Raw genomic sequence first — 17089 nt, forward strand, 5'->3', positions numbered from 1 at the left:
TATATCTAAGTTCAAATACTCAGAATAGAGAAAATAAGCTTCTGAGTTACAGCAAGGCAGTAGTTACAAGCTTTAGTTAGGCTGGAGTTACAAGCTTTAAGAGGATACCTGTTGTGATTATATTGATGCCCTCCTTTTGCCATGTTATTACTGGTCGAGGTGTACCCGTCGCTTCACAGGGTAGCAGAACGGGATTGTTCACAATGACGTCCAGCGCCCCTGGTTGTGTCTGGATAACTGGTGGTTCTGTGGAACGAAATAAAAAGGAAAATGCAATTGGTTTAACCTTCAAAGCTAGAAAATACGTAAGATACTAAAATCACATAACCAGAGAGTCTGAGAAGGCTGAATTAGCAATGGTTGTATTCTGCCATCCTTATGAAGAGCTCAGTGGCAATGCTCTTAACTATAACAACATTTTCAACTTGAGTATGGGTATAGAATACGGCCTGACTTAATACAATTTGCCATCACAGATAACATTTTAATTAGACACAAAGCAAAGAAGCAAAAATCTTTCAAAAATGAAACAGAACAGCATGGACTGTGGGGGCTCTATCCAAGGTATCAGAGCCATAACGTGCAGAGGAGTGACCTTGTGAATAATCAGTGCACCCACAAAACAATTCAGCTGCACAAGACACTACTTGTGACGGTTCACTCTGGCCTCACTGTTACTCTGCAGCACATGTACGTTTTAAATGGGCAACGCTTACTGACAGAATGCGCTGGAGCTCCCCATCTTACCCTGAACACGCAGGGTGGCGTGTCTGTGGGCTGAGCCGGCCGCGTTGCGGGCCACACAGACGTACCGTCCCGCGTGGGCTAACTGAGCGGCGGGTATTTCCACAGCACCTGCAGCAGAGAGAGACTGCATTCAACACACCGCAGCAGCCTTCCTGGATTCACAATAAAACTCCCTCACAGCATCCATCTTAAGAGGCCTATATTTTTAACCTAAGAAGTTGGAAAGGGGTTGTCTGGGGGATTGTTTGCGTTTATTTAATTACTTCTAGGTGGGCACAACTGCGCCCTTTCACTGATTTTCTGCCGCTGAGCTCCAGTCACATACAGTACCTGAAGAGAGAATTCTGTAGCCATCTCCTCTGGGAAGCAACTTTATGCCATTTTTGGTCCAATGAACTGAGGGGACAGGAACACCTGATGCGGTGCAGGAAATTACTACTGGAGACAGCTTGGTTACCAAAAGGTCTGTGGCTTCATCCGCTATGGATGGGGGCACTAAAAATGAAGATCAGCGTAAAGGTTATTGCTCATTTTGATTTTTATGAATTCTTGGAAATAACTTAACTTTCTTGTGAATAGCAGAGACATATGGATATCAGTATCATAAAAGAATGATATAAAAATCTCAACATTAGAATGCCCCGAAGCAATTCTGGGTGCCACACACATGTAACAGCAATATCCCCTCTACCTTGAACTGTGAGCTCAACTGCCCTTTGATCTTCTCCTGCATCATTTGACACAGAGCACTCATAGACAGCAGTGTCATCCACAGTGGGAGAAACGATTACTAAGGAACCTGAAGACAGAAGTCTGAACAAAGAAAAGAGAAGAAAGTAAAAGCCATTGAAATACTTCTTTTCTTCTCAGGTAATCAGAGCCCTGAATTTGCTGGCTATGCAAGATTACATTTAAGGACAGTTAGATTCTTAAAGTGCCAAAATCATCCCTGAAAACTTTCAACCCCTGATGAAAAGAAAACATCTCTCACCTGTATGTATTCTGGTTCTGGTCAACACTAAGCAGATGCCCATTCTTTTTCCAGCTAATTGTTGGTCTGGGAATGCCAGTGGTTTCACAAGGCAAAGTGGTCTGCACGTTTACAGTAACTGTAATATTTGTGTGTCCAGGAGCAATAGTTGGAGGAACTAAGGACAAACAAAGCCTGATTATTCAGAATAATTATATCCATATGCCCACAACCCCCCTCTCATACCTATATATATATAGGGCTGAACTGCCCAAACACATTTACATTATTTTTATAAAGAGTAACTTGACATTAGTAAACTTACTAAACATGTGGCATGGGATGTGTCAAGTCTTTCCAGTTCCAGGGCACAAAGAACAAGTATTTTCTTTTCATAAACATTTGGGTTGTCTTCCTAAGACCATAAATTCCTTCCTTTTTTTTTTTTTAATTTTTTAATCAGAGCAACTAAAAAGGGGCTAAACTTAAAATTGGATCTGGCAGAACAAGAAAAATTATGTAATGGGACTTCAGACTTGTAAAAACATATAGATTTATCTAAAACCAAAACTTTTACCAAGAACCTGCAGATCAATTCGTTTGCGTTCAGTGCCAGCTGCATTGGTTGCCATACACACGTATCTTCCAGTGTCAGTAACATGTGCTGAGTGGATGTGTAGAGATCCGTCCTCTAACATGGAATATCTGCAACAAAGCCATATTTTTTTTTTTTTACTATCCAATCAACAGAGCCATAGGCTATCCGGATAGTGCAGAAGGAAAAGATGACTCAGGGTACACAACAAATAGCCTAAACACGTGGTGTCTTAATTTGGGCACATGGAGTTTTCTCATTTATTGCCTTTATTCTGACTTCACTCTTTCCCAGCACATCCATTTTCCAGAGAGATTATGAAATCTAGCTGACATAGTGATTCCACATAAACGATGACAGATTTGCAAAAAATATCCAGAAGCCCTTTTTTATGGTTTCTCATTTAACCTTAGAAAACCCTAGTTAATGCTTGTACATTATCTTTTTTCTTTGAAACATAACTGAGTTCTTTAGCATTTGCTCAGTTTTAGAAAATGCCAAACTACTTCCCCTTAAAACAATCAGAAGACAAAAACCAGTCACTACAATAAAAGTTGATACTAGAACATGTATAGGAAGTTTTATATATTAGAAACTCAGAGCATACTCAAGTAACTTTTGGTCTGCATGAAATTGCTTGGCATCATCCTAAAACTCAATATATATAAAAAGATACAAAGATTTTCCATGTTTACTGTTCAAAACCTTAAATATCAGAAGAAATATTATTCCATTTGGTTGTCAAAGGAGTTTTTGGCCCTAATAAAAGGATGAAAACTCTGGTACAGTTACTTTTTCTGTAGAACAACTTTGTATTAATGTTTCTATCGTAATCTATATTGTTTCTATCTACCTATTTTCCCCATTTGGGTCTATTTGAGATGACAGTACAACTATTAGTTCTGATCTGTGAAAACAAAACTAATTTACAAGTCATAGATGTCTAATTAAGCTTTCTGTAATTAATACATTCTGAAAAAACAATGAAGAATATTTACACTGACTTCTGGCCAATACCTCGTATTGTTTCCAGTAAAAATAGCCCCATCCTTCCTCCAGGTAATTCTTGGGGCTGGTACCCCTTCTGCAACACACTCCAAAACAGCAGAAGCATTTATGTGCACAACAGCCATCTGAGCACTGCTTCGGATTGTAGGGGCCACTGTAAAGGGAAAAATTGCCAATGTTATGCAAAAAAACCACTTCAGGCTGCAATGATTGAAACTTAACACATGAAAACAGATGCAGCAGCAGGCATGGGGATCACTGCAAAGACAGAAACAAGTTTCTTACCATTTTGTGTAGCGCACGATAATTGCCGTGATGCAGCAGGGAATGAAAAAGAAAGTTTGTCTGAAATGCATTTTAAAGGTCATCTTTGCAAGTTACTGCAAAGGTTATCCTATAGCTAAAATAGTAAAAGTGTATTTAATTCAGCAGAATAAGGCTGTGGTGATATCCTTGTTTCCTAATTATAAATTAAGGAGAAAAAAAGAATTTGAATTGGACCAGTAAGGACAGTCATTGGCAGGAGCACAGCGTAACGCAGGTACATATGACTGGGTTGCGAACAGAACAGAAATGAGAAAAAAGTTTCTTATCATTCCCAGAGCGTGAGAATAGAATAATTTCTCATCAGACTAGATGTGAGAAAATAAAAAGGGTTAAAATGAAATTCGGACAAGGTACAAGGTACAGGTATCAAGATGCATAGGGCCCTTCAAGCCCTATCTTCCTACTGTCTCCTGCTCACAAGTACAGAGAAGCCACCACAGTTTTCAAATAACTTGCAGAACTGGTGGCCAAGCCAGCTGTGAAACCTGGTCCCCCAAGGTGGCAGTCAAATGCTTTTAAGAATGTCTGTGAGTTTCTCAGTCCTGGATCTGGACATTCATTCTGGATGTATCCTGGCTCCGTATCAGCATGATGGCTAGATGCACAGCACCCTCCATTAGCAGAATTGTCTCTAGACAGATGGAGAGGGAGCCATGGTGAGTCCCCAACACGTCCTTTAGTGTGAATGACAACTGTGGACTCAGATGGGGGCACGCATGAGGCGATACACACGGTCACGCAGTTTACACACAGCCTAAATGGTAAACACTTGTCTAGAAAGAGACTACTAATGCTTCTTTCTTGCCATTCGAACTCCTTCAGAAATACCATGCAAAGATGAAAATGCACCAGACCGGATCCATGATTTTACCGTGTACTGTCAGCATGAACTCCCTGGTCATTTTTCCTGCGATATTACTTGCCACACAGGTATAGCTTGCTGTATCGCTGAGGTCAGCATTATTGATCTGCAGGTATCGCCCATTGGATAGGATTCGAATGCGAGGAGTTCCCTAAGGGGAAAGAGAGAGAGTTTGACAAATTTAACTTTGCCATTGTTCTCTTTATCAAGACAGAACATTTTTCCATTGCAGAATAATAAAAGCCATGAAGGAAGGCCAAAGATAAACCGGGGACTGAATTCATTGCTGGCTTAATTTTGTTCACATCTGTGAAGATAATAGGGTAAACAAAGTTTTAAAAAATTATCACTGCTTAATGGTTCCCCCCTGAAACCCTTACTGGGATTTGTGCCTGAATAAGACAGGTTTTTTTGGGCTAGGTAGCCAAAGGGCTTTTCAGTTTTTATGGAAAAGGGCAGCTAACGATTAATTTATTTACTTTTTTGAAAATCCATGCACACTACAGGCAGAGGAAATACAAGTTTCTGTACGCTGTTCTTCAAACATCACACTCTTGATCAGGTGGGATCCAGAACAAAGAGCCTACTAAGGTTACTGGCCAGCAATTCTGGACACGAGGATACCACTCTTCTCAGCTCTGCCATGACTCCACAGCACCTGCTAGGTAGCCATTTGAAGTCCAAGCTTTTTTACCACACCTAGTCTGGATCAGATCTGCACGAATGACTGACTAATATCAACTACAAGTGCTCAAAAACCTGACCGGTTAAAACACAACAGAAAAAGAACAGAAACTCAAACTTTTCCAGGATGCGCTATTGACACCTTGGATGAAATTGAAAGCTGACATTCCCATGTACTCTTGAATAGAAGATCTGAGAATAGCAACTAGAACACACAGGTGAAACTCCTCCAGTTCTGCGCTTCTCGGCACTGGTATCCTAGGACACTGGTCTCGTACTAGGCACCAAGTCAGCAAGCCTACTAATGCAGAATAAACAGCAGCGCTGGAGCCTCCCAGGTGAAATGATTCACTGCCACACTGGATTAGACAGTCCGATTTTGGATAATAACTGCTATTTCCTGTTGAGTGCAAGGCCTATGCTACGGTTTCTAAACACAGTAGCATACAGATGACAAAAGACAGGCAATGAAGCTACCATTTAATCCTTATGCTCTGTCATAAAACCCATCTTTGAAAAAATACAATTTCAGCAATTCTTTTAGTGTTTAAATAAAGCCATATTAGGTAAAGATGCTCCTACCTACTTCTTTTCTTAGCACTCAGTGTGTATTTCCAAATCTATGAAGAGTGCAAGGACTCCAAAGCTGCTAGAGGCTAGGTCTTTCTGTAGTTCTGCTACCAAAAATAGTGGTGCTGCACAATTGCATCATTAAGCATACAGAGGTTTAGAGCAGACCTCAAAATCTGCTCAGTAGAAGTCAACAAAACCAGAAGGAATGACACCCTCCACTGCAAGGCTGTTTCACAGAAAGCAGTAATGACTGAAATTGAAATAACACTGCAACTTGAAAACCCGACTTTCTCCAGTCCTCTCTTGTCACTGTGAAACCTCTAATTTTTCCAAGGTAAGAAGGATGATACGCCAGAGAGCACTACTCTTTACACACCCCAGGAGAGCTCTTTCCCAGCTGCTTGGTATTACTAGGCTATTACATTTCTTTGAGGTTGAGAAAGCAACCAGGCATTCAGGAGGACGCTAATGTTTGCCTGATATATATTTATATAAGCCAAGCTGAAGAATTAAAAAGATGGTAGGGAACAGAATGAACCTAAGTCTGCTACTTAAAGTACACCTGACAAATTAGGAGTCCCATCTCTGGACTAAGTTTATAACTTAAATTTAGTGCTGGAGGAGAGCTAACTCCAGAGATTGAAATTCCCTATTCTATTATAAAACAAAAGGCAGGGAACTGACGATACCGCACAACCAAGATGCCTCAGCCCTCACATACTGACATGAATTAATGAGGCAAAAGGAGAACTAACTTTACAAAAATTAGTTCACAGGTTTTCAGCTGACTCTCTATGTCTATCACAGTATTCCTCTATTACTTTGTTTTCTGGTGAGTACTTGTTAGCAGTGGCTACTTTTCATGGTTTATTTTTGTTAAGTTCTGCTTTTAAAACACAAGCTTTCCAAGGAAAAAAGCATTCACATACTTAACTTCCAAGCATTGTTTAACCTTGCTTTCATTTAAAAAAAATAATAAAAAAAATCACTACCCAATTAAAGAATTGACCGTTCAGAAGAGTGTTTCTCTTACACTTGTTTCTAGCTAGTTCTTGTGCTATATTCAAGGCAACATTTCCCAGCAGCACTTAGTAAGACATATTCGTCCACCATATTCTTACTTCTTCCACTAATATTTCATTCTTCTGAATTCACAACAGAGAAAGAGTCTGAGGAATCGCATGTCAGAAGCAAATAAGCAGAACTTCAGGTGAATACTCTTGATGAACTACAGTCGAGGGGACACAATTCGTAAGCTGAATTTGTTTCACCTTTATTAATGAATAAGTATTAATTGAGGGAAAATTATCAATTAATTAAGTTCAATTAAGAACTGAACTTAAATTGTTCAATTGGAAAGAGTCTGGTTTCTGAGTGATCCCAAGGAAGAGGATGGGAAGTAAAAAATTCTTTGTGTATAAACCATCCTCATCTTGCTAATTGTCTCTCAACCAGCAAAGACTCGATGCCTTAACATGACACCACATGGAATTCTGAGTGAAAATGAGGCATTTGATATAAAACTGTGGTGATTAGCAACCCATTTTCTTTTCTTTTTTTCCAACGTAAAAAATTTTAATTCCTTTCTAAATGCTACCAGAATATGAGGATGCATAATATACCCAAAGGAAACATATAGTGTAGTCTTTTCTCAGCTACCTTTCCTGGGAAGCCATTCAGGAGTATACCGAAGGCTTCTAGCATTGTTCAGAGGATCCAGGAGAAGCAAGGGATCCCCCTAAAGGAAAAAAGAACAAGTAACAGCGGGATGGCCACTTCACATGCTTGCTAGCTTCAGGTACTCATTTAGGACTAACTCTATTTGTACTGGGGCTACTCAGCTTCTCTTGAATTCAAGGCACCGTAACTTGGACTGCGCTACAGGGGCAAGTGAACAGAATAAGAAACCTCAAACACCGTGTGTAAAAAATAAAGGGAGCAAAAGACTAGTACAAATAATGTAACCACTATACCTCTAGAAGTTCTCCATTTTTAAGCCAGGAGATTGTCGGAGGTGGCACAGCATCTGACTTGCATTCCAGTAGAACTTGTCTGTTCTGCAACACGGTGAGGTCCTGTGGACCACCAGTACCAGCAATGTTAGGAGGAACTGTTACAAAAATAAAGACAAAAAAATAAAACACAACACATATAAGTTACCATTAAAATTATCCGTTGAAAGCTTCCAATTTATTTCTTAAGTTTAAAATAAATACAAAGCTACAGTGCCATCAATTAGTTCTACTTCTCAATACCTGTGCCATGTATCACATTTGTTTAACCGGTGAACCTGCTTCCTACGTCACATGCTGGAAACTACTGTGACAGAAATTAATGTAAAGTCTATTCTCAGTGATGGCACCAGCATTTAAGCCAGATGAAGCAGGGATCACCAAAGTTCCCTAAACTGTCCACCAGTAAACATGGAAGTTATAATCTTCAAGAAAAAACCCAAGGCATATTATAGAACTACAGAAGTCCCATTTATACTTTCTTTACTCTCATTAAATTTTATGTATTTGTTTCTGAATACATTTCTTACCTTTTTCTACTGAAAAACCAGCATGATCATAGATATCAGTATAGTTCACATCCTTTTTCAGTAAGCACAATAAACTCAGTCCAACTGAATACTGATACTATAACCTTCCTAGGTATTCAAAATATGAGACTTGGAATTATAACAGAAATCAGTGGAACTTTCCGTTTTAGTTGTGTATCATGTTCAGAATAGTTACACTTATTCAGAAATGTTAATTATGATCATATGGCGTAATATCATTTTTGCAAAACACATAATATTTCTTCTTAGTAATATGTAACTTGTTAAATGTAATACTGATACATACCTTTGTATTTTATCATTTGAAGGAATAATTTTTTTTCCTAAATTAAACTTACCATGCACTTTTACAAAATATTCCTTATCATCATCTCCTGCTGGGCTAGATGCCAAACACGTGTATCTTCCTGTGTCCTCCACCTAGAAACACACAAACAACTTCAGCAGAAACATCTGAATATGGGAAAAATTCAGAAAAACTGAAAGAGAATCATTGACAGCAACATATAACAGACAGCATTTAAGCAGAAAAACAACAGATGAAGAATGCCTGAAAATAAATTAATAAATTTCTTGAAAACGTCTGTATTTTACCATGGTGGACCTGTACAGAGATGGCTTAGGAGCTGCAGGACCCCATAAAATCTCTCTGAATAATATACCTCCAGCAAGAACCCTTCTCTTTGTGATGCTTTTTGCAACCGGTAATCAATAAAGATGGAACTGGCTGTAGCTACCCATCTAAACAAGGGTCAGTTCTGGGCACTAAGGAAATCTTTTTGTGTGGACATACTCATTAATACCTTTATGCTTTCTCCTTCCTGTAAACTCTTCATTGTAAAGACAAGAAGTGTTTGCTTTGCAAACAAAATGAGCAGCAATCAGACCTGAGCCCTGTCCCACTTCTGTTTGGTGAACTCGGGCCTGGCTGTCCACAGCTGAATATTGGTGTGGGTTTAACGGTTATTTTTCCCTTGACTCTTTTATTGTCTGAATTTATCTGAAAGTCCTTCTATTGTCTTTATTTATTTTTTCTTAACTTGCACACAGATGACACAGATGCAGCTCTTCTCTGTAAACTATGGCTTATACATGTGAGAAGCAAATGGATACTAGGAAAATCCCATTTAATAGAAAGAGAAGAAAGGCTGAGGAGGAACTACAAAACATGAAAGAAGAAAAGCCAGACATAGTAACAAGAGTCAAATAAGTAGGAAATGAACAAGAACAGATTACAGACACAGACTCAAACCGGAAATGACCCCAGAAAAAAGATGAGTCCCTAGCATTGATTGTTCTCCTTTGTAACAAGAAGCACCAATAAACAAAAAAATTACAGAACTCTGAAATGAAGTAATAATGCTCAGAAAAGGCAGAAGTGCTTGGGCGCTCTCAGCCCATAATATGACTACTTGTTCTGTATGGGAAACTCAAGAACGAGGCTTGAAAAATATATTCTCCAACTGCAAATACAGGCGAATGATTTTATAGAGGCTTTTTAGGACACCTCTTAGCACAGTCCTGATAGCAGGCCGATCTGCTCACTCCTCTATGGTTTGGCAAAACCAAGCCTATTTTGAAACAAATACTTTACCTGAGCACTGGCTATTCGAAGGACTTCTCTTAAGACATGAACGTTATCATTCTGCAGAAGTGGGCGCCCATCCTTCATCCACGAGATTATGGGGACTGGAATGCCAGAAGAGATGCAGAGAAGTTCAAGAGGGTTGTTAACGATGACAGAGAGCTCTTCTGGTTGATCTGAACCGTTGATGTGAGGTGGCTCTGCGGAAGGAAAAACATTCGAGTTCTTTATTGACTCAAAAAGCCTATAAAACTTGATACACAGCCTTATGGTTAGAGTTTGTAGAATTAGTCTACATTAGTATTGTTTCTGACTGTGTCATGAACTCACTGAGTATCTCACGTGATTTCCATCCGCCTCTGTCTATTAATTTGAATATTTTATGAGTTGGAATTATTAGTTAGAAAGTTTTCATAATCTCAGGTAACATAAATTATACATCAGTGAATATGTCTTAGCGCTTTAGCTGTTGCACCTTCAGCTATGCCTTCAGCATCCTGTCAAACTGTATTTGTACTAACCAAAGCTGTTCATTTAAACCACATTAGTTTGTAAATCCATTTACTATTAATTACGGCATATTTTAGTACTTGGGAAACACTGGGAAAAAAATACATACTATATTACACATTCACATATCTTTAGGTATTTTCCATTTCCTTAATTCTCCCATTTATCTCAGCAAATGCTTCTTGAAAATACCTAGAGATTTTTTAAATTGTTCTCCTGAGTAGATACACACTTACTGCTCGCATTTGGTTCAACTGAAAGGTTAATGCTTACCCAGCACTTTTAGGGAAAAGTGCTTGCTGGCATCTCCAGCTTCATTGGATGCAACACAAGTGTATTTGCCTGTGTCGCCAATCTCTGCTTTTACAAAATGGAGGACCATTCCATGGTTGCTTGACGTCAGGTGAGCTCCGAGGCTTAAAGGATGGCTGTTTTTAAACCAGGCCATGGTGGGTGCAGGACTGCCATCAGTAAGACACTTCATCGAAGCTGAACTGCCTTTTACTACAGTGACATCCTCTGTTCCTCCCGCATTATCCAAGCTGGGTGGTACTGCCGAGAAACAAAGATCTCATTCATCCAGAGCACAACCCAGATATTCATTCTGAATATAAAAGAGTTGGAATGCAGCTACCCTTTTGTATTTCCCCACTTACATTCATCTTCAGCACATGTGTTAAAATTCATTTAGAAATTATATATTTTTATTCTTTCTAAAAAACCTGTGAGATGTTATGGGTGCCAATTAAAGTAAGGACTCTTCTAGGGTTAAAACACTTGCCATTAAAGTTTCCCTAATGATTACCTATGTAAGATATACTTGTGGCTGTCTACAACTTTAGGTTGGTGAAAAAGAACACTGAATTTTAGTTTTAAGAAATTAAGAAATACCATTCTTTACATAAAGCATTTCAGAGACACTCACCAAAAACTTGAAGGTTGTAATGTTTGTTGTCCACTCCAGCCCTGTTAGATGCCACACAAGTGTACGCACCAGTATCAGATATCTGCACTCGGGCAAGTCTAAAGAGAAAATCATTTTAAGCAAGCTGTAAATGGAATACATTCTCTTTATTATGGCATGGTTTGGATCAAATTGTATTCTTGCTTCCAAAAACAGTAGCACAATTATGCTGATATAGCAAAAGAGAAGCGAAACCCCAGCTAGTCAAAACAGATGAAAACCAACCTGAGAATTTGCCCAGCTGACAGCAACCTGATTTGGGAGGAGACAGACAGAGGAAGGCCATTCTTTAGCCAGTTTATCTGTGGTGGTGGAGTTCCAGTAGCAGTACATTCAATATTTAGGGAGGTGTCCAAAAGGGCAGTGAGGTCCTCTGGTTCATCTTTATTATTGGCTATTGTTGGAGGAACTACATTTCGTAAATGTTGAAAAGGAAGATGTTAAAACCTGCTCCTAAAATCATTCCATGTTTTACCCTGCAGGAAATCCTGCACCTCATGCCCCACAGGCAGTTCAATAAGATGGTCGCCATTTTTTTAAAGAGTAAATCCTCTAATGATAATATTGAGCACTAATAAATTACACATTTACATATTTAAAATCATTTGCACTTTAGAACGATAGTGGAAATCTCTCTTTGATTTCTCAGGCTGTGGCAAACAAGTGGAAGCTCAGAGCCCGAAGCTCCTGGGGAGAGAATGACGCTGCAGGAAGGAGCAAGCGGCCAAGCCTCAGAGGGAATGGGCTGAGCCGCTTAAGGGCCAGATGGGACTTGCATTTTGCTGCCACTCAAACTTACCTCCTTAAGTAAACCTTAAATGAAGTGAAAGCTAAAATCATGCAGGAGGAAAGTTAGTTTATTAACTTCTAGATGTATATGTTGACTTAATTTTTAAATATAGAAAATTTCAAAATGCCTAGTTAAGTATTACAGCTGATTATTCTAACAGAACTACTTTTTGGGCTTTTTAGTTTCATAGGTTAGTTTGAAAGTCTTGGTGTTGGGGGCAAGAAGGGACTCGCTATATAAAGAAGGCCCAACCGCGTGCAGCTCCAAGCTCTGGCTGACTTAAGATCCCGTCACACACCATGACAGTTGCAAAGATAAGACCATTTAAGTTGGTTACTGCTTGAACCTCAACCAATACAAACTGATCAAACAAGTCTCCACTGTTGTGTAGTGCTATTCTGTCCCCAAAAGATGTGATGTGGTCATTCAGTATTGTTATTTATTACATCAAAAGTCATCTTTTGTTACTCTGCTCATGCTCGTATTCCGATTGATTCCGCGCCTCTGTATAACTGGGACAGACACAGCTGTGGAACGCTGCCTACGCAGAACTCTTCACTCTTTCACACTAGTCATTGTACTTCATGAACACGTTTTTCACAAATTAAAACGTCCACTCTCTACACTGCTAAAGAAGAGTTATGCTTAATATCTTCTGTTTGTCAAACTGTGCAAGAGAAGAATTTCATCCAAACCTCTACCATTTTTCTTTTAAACTCTAAATAAACTGTTTCTCAGGGAAGGGGGGACCTTTAACTATTAGTTCCCTACCAGACTACTCTGGTTTTAGCCAATGTTCTTTGATTGGAATTAGTGAAGACAAACTAATGCAAGAAAAAAGCAGTATCATAGTAAATGAGCCCCAAGTGTATCTTTCTCTACCAGAAAAAAGAAAAACCACCGCAAGCAGAATTCCTCTATTACGAAATACACCAAAGAAATTAATTTCTGTTGATCCCAAAACATATTTAACAGCAATTTCAATCATTTTGTCATTGAAAGAACATCCTGTGTAATATACTGTGATATCTACAATACATGAAATTGAAAGCACATGCACGTAGTATTACACTGAAGACAGGCATTCATTTCTAGGCCCTCTCTTGGGAGAGCTTACAAAGATAGGGTTACGGACCAGATTTCAGTTTCACATCTGTGAAAACTCACCATATACGTTCAAGTTGAAAATTCGGTCTTCCTCTCCTGCAGGATTAGTAGCCACACAAGTGTATTTTCCTGTATCAGAACTGAGGGCTCTGAAAATGTTTAATGTGCTGCCATCTGGAGTTACTCTACAAGGAAGGTCATAAAATACAGTGAGTTTGTGTACTTATTCCTATGACCTGGCAAATAAACAGTCACTTTTGTACATTTAAATCAACTACCTCTATACTCTTGGGAGTTCAGCGAAAGAATCATTGTTTTTTGCAAAATATTGTTATTAGAGATAGACTAGGAAGTTTTTCCTAGAGATGTCCTGTTTAACCTTGGATGAGGATTCAACTCCAGCCAGGCTTTTGAAGAACCCATAATGAAAAGCATCAAGAGTATAATGTTTCCATGCCTCAGATCTTTCCCCTCCAAAGGAACTTGATGGAACTTACTGACTTTAATAAACTTTATGAACCTGATGAACTTTAATGGAACTTATTAACTGAGAAAGAAACAGATATCATATACTTATCTCTGTACAAAAAAAAAAGTCAACGTAATAACAAAGTATACTAGATTTATAGACACTAAAGAGGGAGATAATGTTCTTAACCTGGCTAAGCTAAGGCTCAGGCCTTCTTTACATTCCCTCCTTAGGCCCCTCTTTCATGTTCGCTCTTTAGGGTCCTCTGAGGTTTAAAATCATACAAGAAGAGAATGCAGCGTCTGCTTATCTTTGCTTGCCTTATTCTTTGCGAATTGTCACTGGCAACTGTTTTTCCATCTTTAAGCCATTGCACAACAGGCGCGGGGACTCCATTGGCATTGCAGACAAGCTGGATGCCTTCTCCCAGGAGGACGCTGACTTCACTAGGCATTTCAGAGCCAAGAATATTAGGAGGAACTGGAAACGCATGATGGAGGGAAGAGAAGAAACATAATCCAAACTATAAAGAGCTATAATGCAGTAGAGTTACTAGTGTTTATTGCAGTACCTCCATTCAAATCTAGTTTAGGAAGTATATAAACCACAATGGAGTATTTCAAGCAATTTCAGTCACATTTGATCAAACAAGCAGCTTGATAGTTAATTCCTAAAGTTTGGGAAAAACTGGCAGGCAGAGAGGGATGCACACAAAAAAGGCAGCAGGTATCAGTGCTGCTGAATCCATATACGTGTGGTGCTCCACACTCAGGAAACCACTGTAGCTTCAGTGTTCAGTAGGAGGAAGGATGTGATGAGCAGCAAGCACACACAGGCTTCCTGAATCCTTTCCAGTTCTACAGTCAAGAGGTTAAGAAATTCTTTTTCATGCAAATTTCTGACTAACAGTACATAATCCTCTAACCATTTTCTGCTAGTTGCAGATGATAGAAATAATGGTTCGAATTCTCCACTTTTCTACGTGTTTATGTTATCTCAGTGTCTCCAGTACAGACATGGTGTCGTACTCTTTCAAGTCTCATGCCTTACCTTGAATGGAAAGCACATAACTTTTCTGAGCTTTTCCCTCTGTGTTTGAGGCCACACACGTGTAGGTCCCACTGTCTAGAAGCAAAGAGCGAGCAATCTGAAGCTTGCTTCCTCCAGATAAAATATGAACTTCAAGAGAATCGGAGTTTTCTGAAAGTATGTAAACAAGCAGTCATTCCAAACCAGACCACAGAGAGCAAACACATCTTGAGAAACTTTTCCATGAAAATTTCAGAGCAAAACACAACAAAGATTCCAATCAGTTAACATAAGAGTCTGCGCCTAGAGACAGAGGAAGAAACACAAAATAGACAGCAAACAGCACAGTGGTGTCCCCACAGGGGACAAAAAGAGCAGAAGAGGGTGTGAGAGAATGTTACCTATTGGTTTTCCATTCTTAAGCCACATTAATGTTGGTGGAGGAATTCCAGTAGCATCACACACAAGGGTAACAGGATTACTGATGGTTTCATTGACCAGCTCTTGTTCAGGGCCTTCTATATTTGGTGGCACTATGAATTGAATGGAAGCAATAAGAGTGGTTTGGTTACCAAATATTTTTGTAAACTGATTTTGAGTTCTCTACTCTACAATGTCAATTGTATTATAACAACTACTGCAGATCATGCAGAGTATGCTCACCATAAACATTAAGATGGAAATTTTTATCATCTCGCCCTGCAATATTTATGGCTTTGCACACATATTGGCCCGTATCAGAAACCTAAAATAAAAATAAATTAAAAAAACTTATTATGGAGTCTTATTTTAATGCTACAGTTCAGTGATATTAACAGCCTTTGCCTCTGCCAACTCAAGGTCCTTTTCACAGAATGAAAGGCCTCCAGCAAATACCTCTCCTCCGCACAGCTAGTAGAATACACCAATAAAGAGCAAAATACTTGATGAACAGTAGCAAAGTAGTGGCGGATGCAGCATCCCACGAGCCTGGCCTACCTCTGCACCCTTGATTCGTAACGTTTGCCCATCTGCTAAGATCTCCACATTTGCAGACTCAGAAATTATGTGCCTGTTCTTGTACCAGGTGATGACTGGTGGTGGAATAGCGTTGGATTCACACTCTAGTATCACCGGGGTGCCCACTCTCACGTTAAGCACTGTCAGCGAGGTTCCACTATGGTCTTTGATGCTCGGGGGCACTGTAGAAGAAGCTCAGCATTATTTCTGCCTTCGTTCTGTGACGGGGCAGAAAATAACCTAAACAAACATACATTTTCAAAGCAATAGATGCTATTTCGGAAAATTGTAAAAAACAAACCAAGGACATTTAGGAAGCTCTTCTTCTGACTTTCCCCAGCTTGGTTTCTGGCAATACAAGTATATTCACCATCATCAGATAGTTTGGCTCGGGGAATCTGCAGAGTCCGAGCACCTGAAGTGGAGAGAGAAGGCTTGAAATATATTCTGTGGTTTTTGTATCAATCTCAAATGCTATTTTAAAATTGCAGGTCCAATAGACTGAGCACAGGCACTAAATTAACATCAGATTCAAAAAAGCACTGCATTGCCATTGCTTTTTAAGGTTCGTTAATCCTTAAAAAATCCAGCTAAGAGAAATAAAATCTGGGGGTAAATTTCATTAATGCTGTTAATTATAAACTTGGACCACAAATACTCCTTTTAGACCTGTTTCTTTCGTAAGTGCTCACTGCTGTCTCCTAACATAACTGCATCCCTTCCACTTAACTTTGTCACTATCCCATTCTTTATTCCCCAGTCTCACCTGGCTCCATTTGGGAAGCTACTTACTGCCTGTGCATAATCACTGATCTGTACAGGTGCCTCTACTGCCAGTAAGCTATTTCCATGTCTATGCTTTAGTCTGTGCTGCAACACAGCCCCCATCTCATAATACCAGCACGACAGGACTGAGCACCACACAAGCGATCTGCGCTTGATACCCTGGGCTGAAGATAAGCAGCAGGAGCAGAAATGACACGGACACTCAGGGACCTTATTTACTGAGTAGCTTTGAATGGTTAAGATGACCTTCAAATACAAGGATTTCTTCCTGAGAGTTCAGCAGGGTTAATCCAGTTTCCCACTGAATTCTATGGGAAGATTTTTACTTCTTGTCAGCAGAATTTATCTTAGCCTCCGTCACAATTTCTGATCATTTCTTTGAATGTGAGTCAAAGTGACTCAACTTTAATCTATACCTGTATCGGAGCCCATCTGGTATGTGACTTGCTCTCTAGTCTTTTCCACACAGTTTATTTCAGTGCTTTCAGCCTGAGCTAGTTTTCTTTAAAAGTGAACCCACC

The 17089-nt window shown here is 39.4% G+C and overlaps 1 protein-coding gene across 3 annotated transcripts in view; it reads right to left on the reverse strand.

The window, feature by feature from the left end:
• Positions 1-17089, reverse strand: part of HMCN1 (hemicentin 1) — a 198597-nt gene that overhangs the window by 30626 nt on the left and 150882 nt on the right. For all 3 annotated transcript variants that reach the window (XM_054211475.1, XM_054211474.1, XM_054211476.1), the window contains exons 59-79: positions 16084-16197; positions 15762-15964; positions 15447-15528; positions 15185-15316; positions 14805-14954; positions 14075-14234; positions 13346-13470; positions 11614-11797; positions 11350-11447; positions 10698-10976; positions 9924-10114; positions 8668-8749; positions 7740-7876; positions 4519-4660; positions 3330-3474; positions 2295-2422; positions 1739-1895; positions 1439-1560; positions 1078-1242; positions 748-855; positions 109-246 (exon numbers count right to left, since the gene is read on the reverse strand). In XM_054211475.1, coding sequence (XP_054067450.1) covers positions 109-246; positions 748-855; positions 1078-1242; positions 1439-1560; positions 1739-1895; positions 2295-2422; positions 3330-3474; positions 4519-4660; positions 7740-7876; positions 8668-8749; positions 9924-10114; positions 10698-10976; positions 11350-11447; positions 11614-11797; positions 13346-13470; positions 14075-14234; positions 14805-14954; positions 15185-15316; positions 15447-15528; positions 15762-15964; positions 16084-16197 — 3042 coding nt within the window. The remainder of the gene's footprint in view (positions 1-108; positions 247-747; positions 856-1077; positions 1243-1438; positions 1561-1738; positions 1896-2294; positions 2423-3329; positions 3475-4518; positions 4661-7739; positions 7877-8667; positions 8750-9923; positions 10115-10697; positions 10977-11349; positions 11448-11613; positions 11798-13345; positions 13471-14074; positions 14235-14804; positions 14955-15184; positions 15317-15446; positions 15529-15761; positions 15965-16083; positions 16198-17089) is intronic.

This window comes from Rissa tridactyla, chromosome 8, assembly GCF_028500815.1.
Source record: "Rissa tridactyla isolate bRisTri1 chromosome 8, bRisTri1.patW.cur.20221130, whole genome shotgun sequence".
Classification (NCBI taxonomy): Eukaryota; Metazoa; Chordata; class Aves; order Charadriiformes; family Laridae; genus Rissa; species Rissa tridactyla.